The 16,789-nt window shown below is 38.3% G+C and overlaps 1 protein-coding gene across 6 annotated transcripts in view; it reads left to right on the top strand.

Moving 5' to 3' along the window:
* Positions 1-16,789, top strand: part of dachd (dachshund d) — a 138,093-nt gene that overhangs the window by 98,086 nt on the left and 23,218 nt on the right. For 3 of the 6 annotated variants that reach the window (XM_073845236.1, XM_073845237.1, XM_073845235.1), the window contains exons 4-7: positions 1,458-1,484; positions 1,938-2,110; positions 2,426-2,561; positions 4,105-4,239. In XM_073845236.1, the coding sequence (XP_073701337.1) occupies positions 1,458-1,484; positions 1,938-2,110; positions 2,426-2,561; positions 4,105-4,239 (471 nt within the window). The remainder of the gene's footprint in view (positions 1-1,457; positions 1,485-1,937; positions 2,111-2,425; positions 2,562-4,104; positions 4,240-16,789) is intronic. The other 3 variants (XM_073845240.1, XM_073845239.1, XM_073845238.1) reach the window with 1 other exon arrangement.

The following is a 16,789-nucleotide window of genomic DNA, read 5'->3' as shown; positions in this document are numbered from 1 at the left end:
GAAAAATAAAACAGTTGACATCTGGATTCTAGACATCCACAGTTCATCGCCTTTGAGTCTGTCTGAAAAGCCTTGGTGGACCTCTTTTAGCTTGTATCATGTTTTCTTACGCTTTTCAATAGGCCATTATGGCTGAAACATCACTTAAGGATGGCGGAACATGAAAGGAGGTGGGACGGGGAGAGCGAGGGAGAGAGATTAGGCCCCTGAGAGCAGTCTGCTACTGTAAACCCGCAGTCGTTCACACACGCAGAGAGTTCTGCTTTGTGGAACTCGGTCAACACAACAGACATCATTCACCGGCGGGCTGATAAAGGACGCCCATTTAAATGACAAAAGCAAAGTCATATCAGACTTTAATACGTTTCTCCCCTCTCTTGTAAATGTTGATTTCCTGAAATCCAGTCAGATCTTCTTGAGCGAATCACAAAGGCGCGCCGGCACTCAATCCGCCTCTCGAAAGCTCTGAAAGGTAGATACGTGCATGAATGCCTCTCTCAATTTGTTTCGACGTGGCGCTGTAAGTATCCTGCAATCACACGCTGGCGCCGTGGCAGGTTTTAATTGAGTCCGGTCCTGCGAGCGGTAATTGATTCAGACTCGGCACTCGAGGAGAGACGCCTTTACAAGGTGCTGCTTGGCCCCTCGTTCTTTTAATCTCCGCCTCCTTTTTAATGTCGGGGAATGTGTTTTCCCCGTGTATCTGCTGGTCATCTTTCTTATGGAAATGTACAATGCTCCTCCGCGGAGCGGTGACACTGAAGGGTTTTTCTTTTTTACTTTTATTTTTCTGATGTAGACTCTCTCTCAGCCCTTGGCCACTGATATTTCGCACAAAAACAACTCGCTGGATTATCCCTCTGTGTCTCCCGTTACCTTGAGCCAGCCGATAAAGGGGAAGCGTGGGACGGAGCAGGGGCCGCCCGCTCGCTCCATCGGATCCACTGCGAACACTCAAGTTGTCTTTCAAGCGCTCGAGTGCTGCCTTTGACCGCCCGAGACCAAAATTTCTCTCGCTTACTTTTGATCCTTTAGTTCAAAGTCAGGAGTGGGAGTGAGTGGGTCTTTAGTTCAGGGACACACACCAGGCTGTGACCTTATTTGTGTGCATATGTCCTTTGAAAAAGCGGGACAGCTTCCTTTCTACCCATTTAATCACTGTCTAAGAATGTAGCACAGTTCGCCTTCGTTATATATATACGAGTTTAGCAGTGCGTTCACATGTTCTCTGGGTTTTCTCATCAAAATACTTTGTGTCTTAATGATTTCAATCCCATGTAGCTATCAAGGACTTGAAAATGACGTTATAAATGCACTCTGTTCTACGAGTAATGGAGTTTCTGGCACAAATACTCGTAATTAGCTTGTAGGCATCTCATGATACACACTTAGTTTTAATTGGCTCGTTTTTGCTCATTCTAACTAATGCCTTTCATGTTTGCCTTATTTTTCCGCAGATATTTTGAATGCATTTACTATTAATGGTGAGATATTTCCATAATTTTTCTCTTTCCCAGCATAATAAAGATTAGTTTAAATTTCACAATTATTAGGTTATTATGACTGTAATCACCGTAATGCCATATATTATTAACAGCCATATGTATTATTAACAGCGAAAGTGAATATTTATGTTTCTAATGACCATAATGGCTCCAAAATGCTGCAATTACTTATTTTTGTTTATAGTCGTCAGCAGCTTTGGTATAATACAGTATCTAATGTGACGATTATTATTTAATGAATATTTACTCTGTAAGCCACGGTGCTCACACAATAGGTCACGTGTGAATAATTCATAGCGTTTCTCCTTTAAATCTTGCTCTCTTCTTCAGCACTATGCTTTCTTTTCTGTCACACACAAGCGTCTTCCATTTGCACACAACTTAATGCCAGAAATGATTAATTAATCAGCTACTCTCCTCTCTCATCTTCAGGCTTGGAACTGCCGTTTATGATGATGCCCCACCCCCTGATCCCTGTCAGCCTGCCTCCCGCATCCGTCACCATGGCGATGAGTCAGATGAACCACCTCAGCACCATCGCCAATATGGCCGCCGCAGCACAGGGACAGAGTGCCCCATCCCGAATGGTGACATCAGTGATTAAGGTAACCCACGGCGCCGTTCTCTCATTGTGTCGTGCACATCTCTCATCAGCCATCGAGGGAAGGTGGAGGGGGCTGGGTGGTGTGTGATCCGTGCTTTCGTACGGCATTACAGGGAGCAGACTGTCAGACAATAGCCTGGGAAAGAAAGCAAGGAATGGATGCAGAAGACGGGGTGGTGGGGAGGGGAGCGGTGTCTCACAATAAAAAAAGAAAAGAAGCATGGACGCTTGTGTGTCCGTGGAAGTGTGTTGCTGAAAAGAGTGTGTCATGTAATGGCTGCCCCGGCTGTGTTTGTTTTTCCTGTTGGCTGTGCAGGAACGGGTCCCCGACAGTCCCTCCCCTGCCCCCTCTCTGGAAGACGGCAGGAGGCCGGGGAGCCGTCCCTCATCCCAGCGCAGCAGCAGCGTCTCCAGCTCTCCCGCGCACACGGAGAGCTCCTCCGACAGAATGCGTATGTTCACCTCATAAATCTCTCTCCCACTCTCTTTGTCTCTCAATTTCTCTCCCTCGTCTCTTCCAGCGACTCCGCACATCGGCGCACACGCGCTCAAGAGCTACTAAATACCGCACTAAAAAATGCCTCTTGTTAAGAGCGTAGCACATGTGCGTCCCTCCCCGCTTTCTGTTGTTTTCAACAGATGGCAAAGAGATATTAGCTATCTTTTTTTAATCTTTACGTTTCGATCTGCAACACGTTGAGCAAAGACAGACCTCAAATGTTTTCATCATTAGCTGTCTCATAAAATGAAAACAATGTCCTTAATCACTGAGAGAGCCTGTATGTATGTTTCTCGTCATCTTTGAAATATGGTACCATGTTTTATGATGTTATTCTGGGAGCCGTATCTTAACAAGTAACTGGTTATTTTCATTCAATACTTATTTGAGGTCCAAACGTTAAATATGATGTAAAATAAATAAGACATTTAGGTTTACTTAAAGAGATAGTTCACCCAAAAATGAAAATTCCGTCATTAATTACTCACCCTCATATCGTTCCAAACCCATAAGACCTTCTTTCATCTTCAGAACACAAATTACAACATTTTTGATTAAATCCAAGAGTTTTCTGACCCTGAACTACCATGTTTAAGGCCCAGAAAGCTAGTAAGGACATCATTAAAATAGTCCTCATATCTCGTAATTAAAATAGTGTGACATCAGTGGTTCAACCTCAATTTTATCAAGTATTCTCGTAGCTTAATAAAATTAACGTTGAACCACTGATCTCACATGGACTATTTTAATCATGTTCTTACTACCTTTCTGGGCCTCAGTTGCATTCTTGCGGTCTCACGGGTTTGGAACGTCATGAGTATTTAATGACAGAATTTTCATTTTTGGTGAACTATCCCTTTAATAAGACTATGCTTCATTTCTAAGCCGCAAGCCAAATTAAATTTGTGACATTGATCTTGTGAACAGTCAGTTGTGCCATTAATGCTTGTCTCAAATCAACATTATCAAATTTTACACAAACTTGTGAACTTTATGCTGCTCCGGTACTGCTGTCATTGAATCAAACCCCATTGTTTAATTACAGTAGTAAGATAACTACGTTTTTGCAGTTTTTATGTTTTTTTCTTTTACTAAAATTATTATGCTACTAATATAATTTTTATTTAAGAAATGTTATTAAACAATATTTTTACTAGTGGTCTCCAGTTTTTGTAAAGAGGCATTTATTTATAAACAGATTTTTTTTTGCTGAAGTTCTGTCGCCTCATCTCAGATGTTACAGAGAATTGCACTGAGAATTGCATGCGCCAGGCAGAGTGGCAAATGTGATTTTGATTGACTGGCGCATTGATTTGGAGATGAGGTATACCACAAGTCACAAACAGTTGAAAGCCAAGGACGTATTCACCTTCTCTAGCCACTGGACGACGAGGGCTCTTTTCAACTAGAATCATTATTTATCACTCGAGGTGTTTTGCGTTGTCAATTGAGAGTGTTTGAAGATGGGAATAATGTGTCTCTGTGTTCTCTCAAAGCTGTGCATCAGAACGGACTGTCGATGAACCATGCATTACTGGGCCTGTCTCCCAGCATCTTACCCGGGCCTAAAGAGGGCGATCTGGCGACTCACGACATAGGCCACGAGGCCAAGAGAATGCACCTGGAGAAAGGTCAGAGTTTAGTACATTAAACCAACAAATAACACTATTGTTTTATTTTATGAAAATGTTGGTAATACTTTTGAGCATGACACTGCTGTGCTTGATGTCATGTTTTGGTTTCTGTAATACTGAAAACATTGATATTTTTGGAAATGACACTTGGTAATCTCTCCCTGATACAGTCATTTGGTAATGTGTTTTTTTTTTTCTGAGAAAATACAGGCAAGAATGCTTAAAATATCCAAAAGTCACAAATAAATTTTCCACATTTTGACAAAAATATTAAGGCGAGACACTGCAGGCAAAACCCCCCCCCCAAAAAAACAAACAAAAAAACAGTTTTTTCATGCACCTGTGAAGTTTTTGGGCTTTTTGGTTTTTCATAAAGTGTTTTTTCAGACTAGTGGAAAGAAAACATCCAAAAGACACTGTTAAGTGTTTCTTTTATAGCACTTTATCTATTAGTGTCAGTAGATTTCAATTACAATCCATATTTTTAAAGGCCGTTTTTTTTTTCTTTTTCAAAAAGAGTTTTTTCTCCTACACTGAGCCATAAATCTCCACTTCAGTAGCACTTACACACACCACAACTTTACATTTTTATTCTTGTGTATATCCTGAAGGTTTTTACAGAGGAATTTGTTCATATATAATTTGCTTGATTTTATACAACAATTTATTCCCCAAAAAATGTTACAAATATATTGTTTTCTGTCTGTTCTAAGTTTATTCTGAATTATAGAGTGAAAAAATGAGATTCCTTCTGTAAAAACATTTTACTCTAATATGTCAAAAAACAATTAACAAGAATTTTGAAACTGACCTCATCCAGTGTTTAGCTTTTTGTACTATAACTGTATGCAAATTTGTGCATAATCCATTAAATAATGCCCCATTTGCATATCAAAACCTAACATTTTAGAAAACTTGTAATACAAAAAATGTTTGCAATTATCAATGTAATCAATCAACTAAGTAAGGTGATAACTATTAGTAATTTTTTTTACCCTATTCACCTGCAGTGTCTCGTCTTAAGCAGCAGAACTATTTTCAACATTGATATTAATAAGAATTGTTTATTAAACACCAAATCAGCATATTAAAATGATTTCTAAAGGATCTTGTGACACTGGAGACTGGATGGTGATGCTGAAAATTCAGCTTTGCCATCACAGAAAAAAAATACATTTAAAATATATTCAAATTAAATTTTCATTTTAAATTGTAATATTTCACTTATTACAGAGCAGTCTCACAAAGGTCTGAACAGAAATAAATGAATAAACACGTGTGGAGTGTCTATTTAAAAATGTAAAAACAAATTTATTATGATTCTCAGAAGCCTTTTTACTGAAATTTATCCAAACCAATCTATCAAAACATCTCCAGCTTTTAAGTATAAAGTTGAAGATAGCTTAACATTTGACAAATGTCTATACTTTTGACTATTTACTTTGGTCTGGCAAAGAAAAAATCAAGTGTCCTTTCACACGCTTTGCATTAAACACAAATTGAAGCAAATAATAGATTTGAGAATTCTCTCCAGGCGGAAGGCAGGGCTGGGGAAGTGTTGGAGAGGGTGATAATGACATTAAAACCACGGTGGAAATCACTGGGCTGCACGTCCCCTGCTGGATCTGCCCGGAGAGGAGGCGCTGTATTGGTCTCTTCCATAGACCAAGCAAGCCTGTGAATCAAAGTAATTAGCATGATTATATGAATTTACAGGTCAGGCCTTAGGTGTGATGGGCGGGGGGGTGGAGAAGAGGTGTTTGTGTGGGTCTTGCGGGGATTGGTGTGTGCTGTCGATGTGTTTTGTTCAGTCCCGATCTCACGTTTCTTGTAACTGATTGTGTACTGTATGTTTGGACTGACGCCGCTGACATCCCAGCCTGTTTACGATAACATTATCACAACACGTGTGATTCATCAGAACATTTTTTCCTGTTGTTCCCCAATGGAGACGTGGAGGTGGATCCGTCTAATCCCCCAGCATGCCACGGTTCCACCAGCCCCTTTAGATATCAATTGAGTTAGATTGGTCCTGATTCTCTCCGACCGAGTGAAAATCCACATTGTCTATTTGCATCGCTGCTGCATTATCATTCAGACGCTTGGCATGCTTAATATGTCACTCCTCTTGATTAGAATCCAAAGCTCTCTAACGTGTGCGGCAAAGGTCTCGGGCTGTGGAAAACATTTTTATAAAATAATCCATTAATGCAGAGGAGTGCAACTAAATTAGTTACCAATTTGCTGAGCATGAATTAATGAACAGAGCTTCTCCTGGCTCCCAGAGTTGTAATTTTCATAATAACCTCAGACCTTTATTTGGCAGGTTGTTTAGTTTTTTCGTTTGAAGGTTTTCATTAGTCTAATGAGGACTGTGCAAGGGCGAGCAGTCAGCACAATTTACATGAGGAAGCTATCATAATAAATGAGGCAATTTGAATAACACGCACAGGTTTATGCCGCGAGATGAGAGAGATCGTAGCGCCAGATCTGGAGGTAACCAATACATTAGACCAACTAATAACCAAAGTAATCCCAATAAAAGCCTTAAGTGAAGGGAATAAAATTAATGATAGATATATTGAACTGTAATGATATGATACATGATGCATTAGATTAATAAAATAAATGTGCCCCATTGTTAAAGAGGAGGGGCCCGTCTGGCTTGGCCTGCTTTTGTTTATGGCAGCTTTTTTAATTAGGGTTGTTCATTGGATCAGTTTGTTTAGACAAATGAGATTACATTCCAATGGTTTAATGATATTTCTTCACTTGTTTGATCTTTATGGTCATGGCAGAGCATTAAATTAATGCCACGCCATGCACTTTCGCTTCATTGCGAAATATTACGTTTGAGGTATCGACGTCATCTGTATCCAGGCTAGCTGTAGCAGATGCATTCAGGACAGTCTTTGTGTCTTTTGCGTTTAGGCAATCACTTCACATTTATGTGTATGTCTATTAATATTAAGTAGCTTGGATTTTAGACGCAATACTTTTTGTATTTTTGATCCACCAAAGGAAAATATTTTCAGACTAAGTCAAACAGTACTGGTGCTTTGTTCCTGAATAAATCAGAAATGAATGAATGTGTACATGATAAAATGACTTGCACAACAGTTAACAAAAAGTTAATATTAAGTGGCTTCCATTTTAGACACAATATTTCTTTAAATGATGCAATATTGAGTAAATGATTCAATGACTCACTTATTTTGTTTGTTGCTATAAATGATGCAATGTTGAGTAAATGATTCAGTGACTCATTCACTTGTTTTGTTAATAAATGAATGTGTTTTTGAGCGAATCAAAATAGTGAATGATGCACTGAATCATTTACTCAACATTGCATCATTTATAGCAACAAACAAAATAAGTGAGTCATTGAATCATTTACTCAATATTGCATCATTCACTATTTTGATTCACTCAAAAACACATTTGTTTATTAACAAAACAAGTGAATGAGTCACTGAATCATTTACTCAACATTGCATCATTTATAGCAACAAACAAAATAAGTGAGTCATTGAATCATTCACTTGTTTTGTTAATAAATGAAGGTGTTTTTGAGCGAATCAAAATAGTGAATGATGCAGTAATGCACTCAAAACTCCTATTTAGATGGTAATTGTTTCTTATGGGGACGTAAGCTATTTTTTATGGAAGCCTGTTTCCGCCACTGAATAAAAAGTAAAAAAAAGGTAATTGCGACTTTTTATCTCACAGTTCTGATGTTTTTTCAAACTCGCTTCTGACTTTTTTCTGGGAATTGTGAGATATAAATTCTCAATTGCAAGTTAGAAAGTCTAATTTTAAGGGGGAAAACTTATATGTTCTCAGAATTGCGAGTTTATATCTCACAATTCTGACTTAATAACTCACAATTGCATGTTATAAAGTCAGAATTGCGAGCTATAAACTCACAATTCTGAGAAAAAAAATCACAATTTTGAGATATAAACTCGCAATTCTGACTTTATTTCTCAAAAATGTGTTTGTCTCGCAATTCTGACTATAACTCGCAATTGCCAGTTTATATCACACAATTCTGAAAGTCAGAATTTTTAGTTTTTATCTTGCAATTCTGACGTAAAACTCACAATTGCGAGTTTATATCATGCAATTATGACTTTGAAACTCTCAATTGTGAGTTTATATCTCATAATTCTGAGGGGAAAAAAAGTCAAAATTATGAGTTAAAAAGTCGCAATTACGCAATTACAATATTTTTTTTATTCAGTGGAGGAAACATGCTTCCATAATTTTCAGCATTTACAGGGGTTAATTTGTGAATTTATTGCCATCCAATTGCAGAATACCTGTGTTTTTCTCCCACCATCTGCATAAAAATCCCTGACCAAATTACCTACTGTTTTTTGACAAACGGCAAGGTTGTGTGGTAATTTAATTGCCGTCTGAAACTACATCTCTGAGTTTACAAGAAGAAATCGATTAAAAATGTACTGTTTAACCCTTTTTGACCACTGCCGAATACGGTAACTGTTACTGTAATTTGAATGCATATTTTTTGCTGAAATGCTGTGTATTTACAAGAACAATATTCATAACTGCTCCACCACAGCGAGTGGGATCTGTTAAGAACAAAAAAGAAGAAAGAGATGAAAAGCATGTAAACATTTGATATGGGTCTGTATTATTGCAGCAACAGGTATGCAATACAATTTAAAAATATACAATTATATATATAGCACATCTATTTTCCTGTTTTTAAACAGAAGATTGAAATCAATAAATAGGATTATATTATATAAAATATGCTTGCAATAATAAGGATACAATTTACATAATAATAAGGTCATTTTAAATATATTTGACAACATTTCTGAATAAAATACATTTTAATTACAGGAGACAATCAACAATCATGTGACTGGCCCGGGTTTGTAGGATCAAGGAACTGGCTTCTCCGCCGTGATTAAAATCGGCTTTTGAATCCATGAGTTTTATCACTAAGGTGCCATGTAAATTTATTTTCAAAGATGACCACATGAGAAACAATTACCGTCCAAAAAGGACTAAAGGCAGTGACCGGTTTTGCTCCTGAATAAATCAGTGTTTTTCAAAGTCTTGGTTGAGTTGAATGATTTAACTCATAAAGACGGTCCCTTGTTTTTATAAGTTATTTTACCACAATGCTATCACTCTGAGTTAATAAATATAAAGTTCTGTAAAATAATATATCATCACCTTCATTTTTTGCCAGCATTTCTCTGGCAGTAGAAGTTTAGACAGATTTAAGTGGCGCCTCACCTTGAAGTGAAGCAAAAAAGCGAACAGTTCGCTCACATTTATTATAAAGTCTGGACTAATTGAATTGCTTCACAAAGGGAATCTGTCAGAATTGTTTTTGACAAGCCTCGCTCTTGTGAAACAGCAGGTAGTTGACAAACAAGGAAATTTGAAAGGCTCTAAAGCCTTTGGCAGTAAACTCATTTTGGACATCAAACATTTAACATGGTTCCTCTCCTTGGGGGAGCCGCTCGTGAATATATCCACATATGGGCGGGAGCTGTAGCTAAGCGTTGCACAATAACAACACTAGAAGAGTAATTTATGGGATAATAACTGCAAACAGTTTCTGTTGCCCAAAGGAATGGTAAAGGTTTATTTTTACCAAATGAGAGCTGCTCTCACATAAATTATTCCTGTATTATTGATCATCACAGATGAGTCACTTTTGATGACATTGATGAGTGGCAATGTAATGTTGATGCCCCATGGCATGTGTTTAGTTATGCAAAATTTGATTTGTGTAAAGGGCGTTCATATTGTAAAAATGCACAAGCACTTTTTCAGTAGTTTATTGTACCACATTTTGTAATAATGCTTCAATCACATCCGATCACAAAATCATTTAGTCTCTTTCAGTGAAGTCTACATAAAGCATCACTTCTTATTGAAAAGTATTGCTACAGATAATCTTGATGTCTCCATTTGACAAGTCTAGATGATTATTACCCTTTCCCCTTTTCTTAGTTACCATGTTATTCAAATTCGCAAATGACCACATCCTCATCACAGGCATATTGTGAAACTTTGAAGTAACACCGTACCGTCACCGAGTCTCTCTATTGACAGTACATCATGACTTCGGTTATGCGAGTGATTGATGCCTACACCCCCTCCTCTGAATTCAGCATTAAATGTGCGTGGAATAAACGGATCTGATTTGGCCAAACAGACAAGCGCAGAGATGCAGTCATATGAATAATGGAGCATGGCAGCCGCAGTATCACTCCGATAATTTGCCAGCTGGTCAGTGAATGGCGAAGCATGTGTTAGCCATTATATGATTTCATCATAAAATACCTCATCCTCAAGAACATCAAAAGACACGAAAATAAAAGTTCTTTGCTTTTAAAAACTCAAATCAAAGAGAAAAAAGTGAATCATGTTTAAAAAAAAAAAGTGATGTGTGATGTACAAAAACCATGCTTTCGTTCTTTTATGGTTAGTCTGATTGCATGTAACATTGCATTTGCGTATTGTAACTTGCAGATGGACTAACATTGTAAGATCTTAGATTTTTCAAGTTTCCTGACGTTAAATTTAATAGATGTGAAGAGAGTGGGGAAATCTACTGTGTTTTTTTTATATTTTTGCATCTGGCAGAATTAGATATTGTTCTTGCAGTGCAAGAATGGAAACTCATTAGATTGCTTTGCTGATGTAATTGTCTTCACAAACCCCAAGGACGGAGGCTTTATTTCATTTAGAGCGTAACGCTTGAGAAATAATCGGGCTAATTTCACTTAGCATACTGCAGGAAATTGTACAAATCCTATGGACCTTTTCAGCAAAGTAAACATTGTGATGTTTGATTCTGTATCATATTACATGTTTAACAGCTTGATTATGGGAAAGGGAGATGTTTTCCACTGTATTTGTCTGTAAGTACAGAAATTAAGAAGAAGTAACTATGAAAGGCAAAGCCTTAGAGAGAAAAAAAGGTAACTGTGACAAATTTTACAATAAGAAATAAAGTTACTTTCTTGAATTTGATACAGATGGGAGATGTGAAGTCATAATTACAAGAAATAAATTCAGAAAGTGCTTTTCATTGTTTTACTCTGAGGCAAAAACAGACTGTTTTATGTATTACATTCTGTACAGTAGCTGCTAATCATTATGGTGTAAATTTAAAAGGTAGCGATGGAAAATACAGAAGATACGTACTTTAAAAATGTTTCCGGTTGGGCAGTTTTACAACCGCCATCTTGCATCGTTATAGAGACATTGGTTTTTGCTTAGCAAACGTTACTTACAACACACCTCCGGTTCTTTAACTCCACGTCTGATCATTGTAAACTTGCTCGCTCTCCTTTCATCAGACACACTTGCTTTCCAAGCATGTTTTCTATCGCCTTTTTAAGTGTCCTTGCGGTTCTGGCTTCAAAAGTGAAACGGACTGAGGCTTGTGCTGACTCGGCCGACTTTTCCTAAGACAAAAGGCTGGATCATTAGCCATGGGGATCTGAAATGTGACTTGGCAGACAATCACGGTGTATGATCAAACAACTTGTCAGTGTGTTCTGTCGAAATGAAGGGGCGCGAAAAGAAAAAAAAAATCATTCAATAGAGGATCAATCAAGTTTGCGAGCAGCGAAACAAATAGTGCTGATGATGCAAACGTGGGCCGTCCCTCCAGGACACGGCGCTTCATTTGGATATTTGTTCTCCCTCATGAATGTTCCATTACGTGATACCATGGACTGCTAATCACATTCCACAAGAAAGACAGTGCTTTTAGGAATGTTGAAAAGCAAGTGGTTCTTTCTAATCTTTGAAATGCCTTAAAAGTGACAGAATGCTTTCTCCTGCCAAGATGTAAGGCTTAGATAGAGAGATAAATATGCTGTGGTCAGCTAAGAGTATCTCGCGAGCAGAGAGGCAAATTTAATAATGTATTATCATTCACTAGAGAAGGTGAAATCTCCTTGTCCATCACAACACGCCAGGGCCGTTTTATGTTACCCTTCATTTCAAAGGGAGCAATGTGCTGCGGAGACACCTGCTCTGATAAAAAGGAAAGACGCAGCTCTTGGCCTAGAGGGTTAGGGCTTCGTTTTTTGACTAGTTCCACCGTTTTCCTTTCTCTCAGTTTGCAAGCGACTTTCTTTTTGTTTTGCACTGGAAGGGCAATTACAATGAACGAGGTTCCATATGCAGCATGGACGTCTCTTTGTGAATTCTAAGTACATATCCGAGCATCTGCGCTTAACGCTATGCGCACTGCTGTGAACAAATTTATCATTTGTTTGCCCTTGGACAGACGAAATGTAACAATTAGCATTGCCGTTTCTGCTCATTTGTGATTCAAAATGCGAAAGCTTAAGAACAACTGTTGTGTTTAGGTAAGGCTGACCCTGACTTTCTATGACCCAGACGTCCTAGACATAACAATTAAATACCTCAAAGACGATTGTTTTCAGTGAACGTTTTTGTTTTGTGAACAGCATGTTCTGAAGCCGGTTTACCAGGCGTAACAATCAGCTGACTTAAAACGCAGATTTCACTTTGTAGTTTTATCAAAACTCCTATTAAATCGATAATTCACCCCAAAATGAAAAATCTGTTTTGTTGTTTGGAGAAAACAGCATGCAGGTTTGCAATGACACATAAATGTTTAGGCGAACTATCCCTTTAATGTCACATTGGAGCGCTCACACAGTATAGTGCTGTTCCCTTATTAAGCTGCTGAGTTTAGGGCAAAGTGTGTCAAATTTAAAAATTTCACTATTCCGTAATTATCAACGGATACTTAGGGCTGTTATATCCTTTGACTGCGAACAAAATCGTTCCTAATAAAAGAGAATAGGGGGAGGAGAAAAACTGCGGGAGGACTAATTCTCTTCTCTCTCGCAGCATTTGAAAGCTCGCCTAAGTGTTCCAGTCACCTTGACTTTGCAGCCACAGGCCTGGAGATGCTGTTGCTTATCCCGCCTAACCCCGGCCTGTCAATTAGGTGTTTAAAAATTAATCTCTTTAACTGGAAATACCATGCCAGCTTTCTTCCATCTGTAAATGGAGTGTTATTAATTCAAGCTGCGCAAAGCCAGTGTTATGAATAATGTTATCAAAACAGATTTCCACACGTTTAACACATCACCCGCTTTTAAAAATCCTAAGTATTTTTTTTTGATAGCTGTGAACCAGACGCAAATGGATTTGCATCCATTTTCTTCTGCTCACGAGGGCATGAGAGACAGAGAGAGAGGGCGTCAGACAGGGGGCTCCTAAGCTCTGCTTTTTAAAAAGTTTACATTTACATTTCTTTTTGTCTTTCATCTTCGGTCTCCAAAGCGGCTCAGTACATAGAGCCTGGATTAGTGCCAGAGTCGATTGTCGCCCCAAACATCCTCATTCCCTGTAGGATTGCTGCGAATCACATTAATATGTCCGCCCGTCTTCGACGGAACGCACTCCACTGTGATCAGACTGCAGACTATCTTCCATTTCTCAGTGTTCGAGTGCTCGTTCTATCAAAGCGTTTTGATTATGTCGGGTTTTTTACTCCTTGTTTGAATTTCTAATGTCATTGTGTGTAAAATGTGGAAGGCATTTACATATTGGCACCAAAACGCATTTGTTTTCGTGTAAGGACGCCAATGTGCGCATTCTTAAAAGATGTAGCAAATTCAACCAGATGTGAACTGAGAACAATTCCAGTTAACAAAAAATAAATAAAGACATCCACACATACCCATATCTAGAGATGATTAGCACTAGATTGCGCAGAAGGCTTCCAGAGTGTGATTGTAGTAATCTGGCTTTCAGGTGTGCACCAGTAAGGGTTCGATGATCAATAAATGGACTCTGATTTCTCCTGTAATGCATGCTAATAATAACACCCCCGTCCTAAAAAAGCTCCTTTTTTAGACTCTTGACTGCAACATGTTCGATTTCCAGACCCTAATGATCGTCACCCCCCACATAGACCGTAAACAAGACCCTCCACTAACATACAAGTCCTGAATACATTTGCTTTTCAAAAGGCAATTAATTCAAAGGCCTTTGAGAGCATTAGTTACTCATCCTTCTTTACCTTTATTAATCGGGTTACGCAACCCTCTCTCACCAATGCACCATCCACCTTTGAGGAGTGTCTGTTTATGACGATGGTTGTCATTGTGTGCCAAGTGCGGTCTTCCTGTAGGACGCTCACTTGAAGAAACAAAAGTAGTGGAGGGGCTTTTTTATGCAGTCATCACAGGCAGTCAAGCCTTTAATCCTCAGCGGTCCAATAATGACATCCCCTCTGCATTTATTACATGGAGGAGCGTGGAAAAACGCTGACTTTGAACAAATGAACACTCTGACCTTTATGCAATAAATATGACACGGGCCGTATAAAAAGACAAGATATCTTCTTCTGCTAGGGTTTGCAGACTCTTTGCATTGCTGCCGCTTTGGATGGCCCACAACCAGAAAACAAGATGTTTATGACAATACTGAACATGAAATCACAAAGCATGAGTCTGTGGAGCACAAAAGAGGATTAAAAAAATGTCTCAGTGTTTTTTTTGTTGTTGTTGTTGTTGTTGTTGTTGGATCCTGTGTTGTTGTAGACCCCCTTGACAACAGACAAAAACAGTCAAAACTTAAAAAAAATTTTTTATTTCTGAGCACTTACAAAAATTAACCATGCTTTTACTACAAATAAAAACTTTAAACCATGATAACCACAAATTAGCCATGATTTTGCTACACTAACTATAGTTTAACCATGGTATTTGTAGTAATCAAAAGCCAGGAGTAATCTATACGGCAAAAAACCATGGTTACCACACTTTTACTATAGTAAAACCAAGGTCTGAATTCAGTTTTGGAATGACAGGATGAATAAATCATGACAAACTTTTAATTTTTTCTTTTAATAAGTTGATAAGTTCAATAAGTTGAAATGTTGATTTTGATGATTTTGACAATATCAACAACAATAAATAAATGCAAATGTAAATAATGTAAATAATGCAATAATAATGCAATCAAACAATGTGGCAATAATTAAGGGCTCATGCCAGGGCAAATGCGATTGAACTACAAAACCAGAAGTCTATTTGAACTATTTAAAGAAAACATTAATCTGACTCTCCTGCAATGATTGTTAATTTGAAGTATTTTATGATAGAAAAGCTAAAACCTGTAAGTAATCTTTAGAAAAGGAAAATATAATTTTTTTTATTTGATCTAAGATTTATTATGTGCACTGTGTATGTGTGATAGGATCTCCTGCTACAGTTAGCTGCAACCACACAAGGCCGGGTTTTTTTTTTCACTCTTATGTTGAACTGCTCACCATAAAGGCTGCTTTTGTTTTTATCCCTGACCGTGTGCGACAGTTAAGGATTTATGAAGATTTCCTCCCCTTCGCCTGCCCATCTGTGCGGCTGTCTTCAGCGTGGCCTTGAGAATATGTTTCAATTTATTAAGCCAAAGCAAAGGACTCATTATTTCAGAAGAGGGGCGCGGAGTGACACACAGAATTGGTTATTAATGGAAAGTCTCTGCCACAGGGCAGTTGAAATTTAATGATATCCTACAAGAAAATATGATGGTGTCACTTTCCCAAAAGTCATGCGAAATGTCAGCGTTTTAAGGTCCCGACGCTAATTTTATGCCCGTGCACAGTAATGTTTGGGAGCGCGTTTAGGAAACACGGCCCAGTGCCTGTGCTGATTATCCCCCTCACCTTCCTTGTGCTCTCAAATGGGTTTGTGCAGCAAGCGATTTAATCTCTAAGTGTAGGGAACATTACTGGAGAGAGAGAAAGAGAGAGAGAAACACCACAGTGCATTTCTCAGAGATAAGGCTTTCCGAGCCAAATGTTACCTGTTAATCCAGGGCCGACCGACTCCAGCACTTGACTTTGACTCTCAGCAGGAATTTGGTAATGGCTAATTTTCATCTCGGAATTAAAGAGCAGAAAAGAGCAAAGCCGAGTAGGTGTGAGCGGGGTTAGCCTTTCTGCGGTAGATAGCTGTGTTTCCGTAACACGTATGCCATAGTGTCTGTGTTCACTATGCCCATATGCACAGCATATGCACCTTTAAGTCATTCTAAAGGAATTTGCTCACTACGGATCACAGCACACATTTCTCGCTGTGGTCTGCATGTGTACACATGCTGTAAAGGTAAAATTGCTTTCCCTCTTTCTTGTTTTTCTGTTTTGTTTTTTTACCTTAGTTACAGTCAAACCTCTGGTTTAGGAGTTTGTTTTCTGGTAAGGGGTTATTTGCACAGAACAAAGCTGTAAATCTAACCTTACCTAAAATTGGTTGTTTTCTCTTGGTGCCTTGCAAGTGCTGATATTTCCTTCAGGGAATGCAGATCTAGTTATTGTACTTACACAAGATCTATCTATCATTCTTTTAAATTTTCTGTTATACAATCTACAGTATCTGTCTTTATCTGATTTTTAATTACGTGACTTTTTTAAAGGTGAAAGACTGAAAATTCTTTCACCTTTAAAATGTTGTTGTAGGAGGTCTCTAATGCAGAAATAAGTGATTTTTTACATTTT

Source organism: Garra rufa, chromosome 8 (genome assembly GCF_049309525.1).
Source record: "Garra rufa chromosome 8, GarRuf1.0, whole genome shotgun sequence".
NCBI classification, from domain to species: domain Eukaryota; kingdom Metazoa; phylum Chordata; class Actinopteri; order Cypriniformes; family Cyprinidae; genus Garra; species Garra rufa.
The sequence above is the reverse complement of the archived record's forward strand: the minus strand, read 5'-3'. Positions and strand labels throughout refer to the sequence as shown.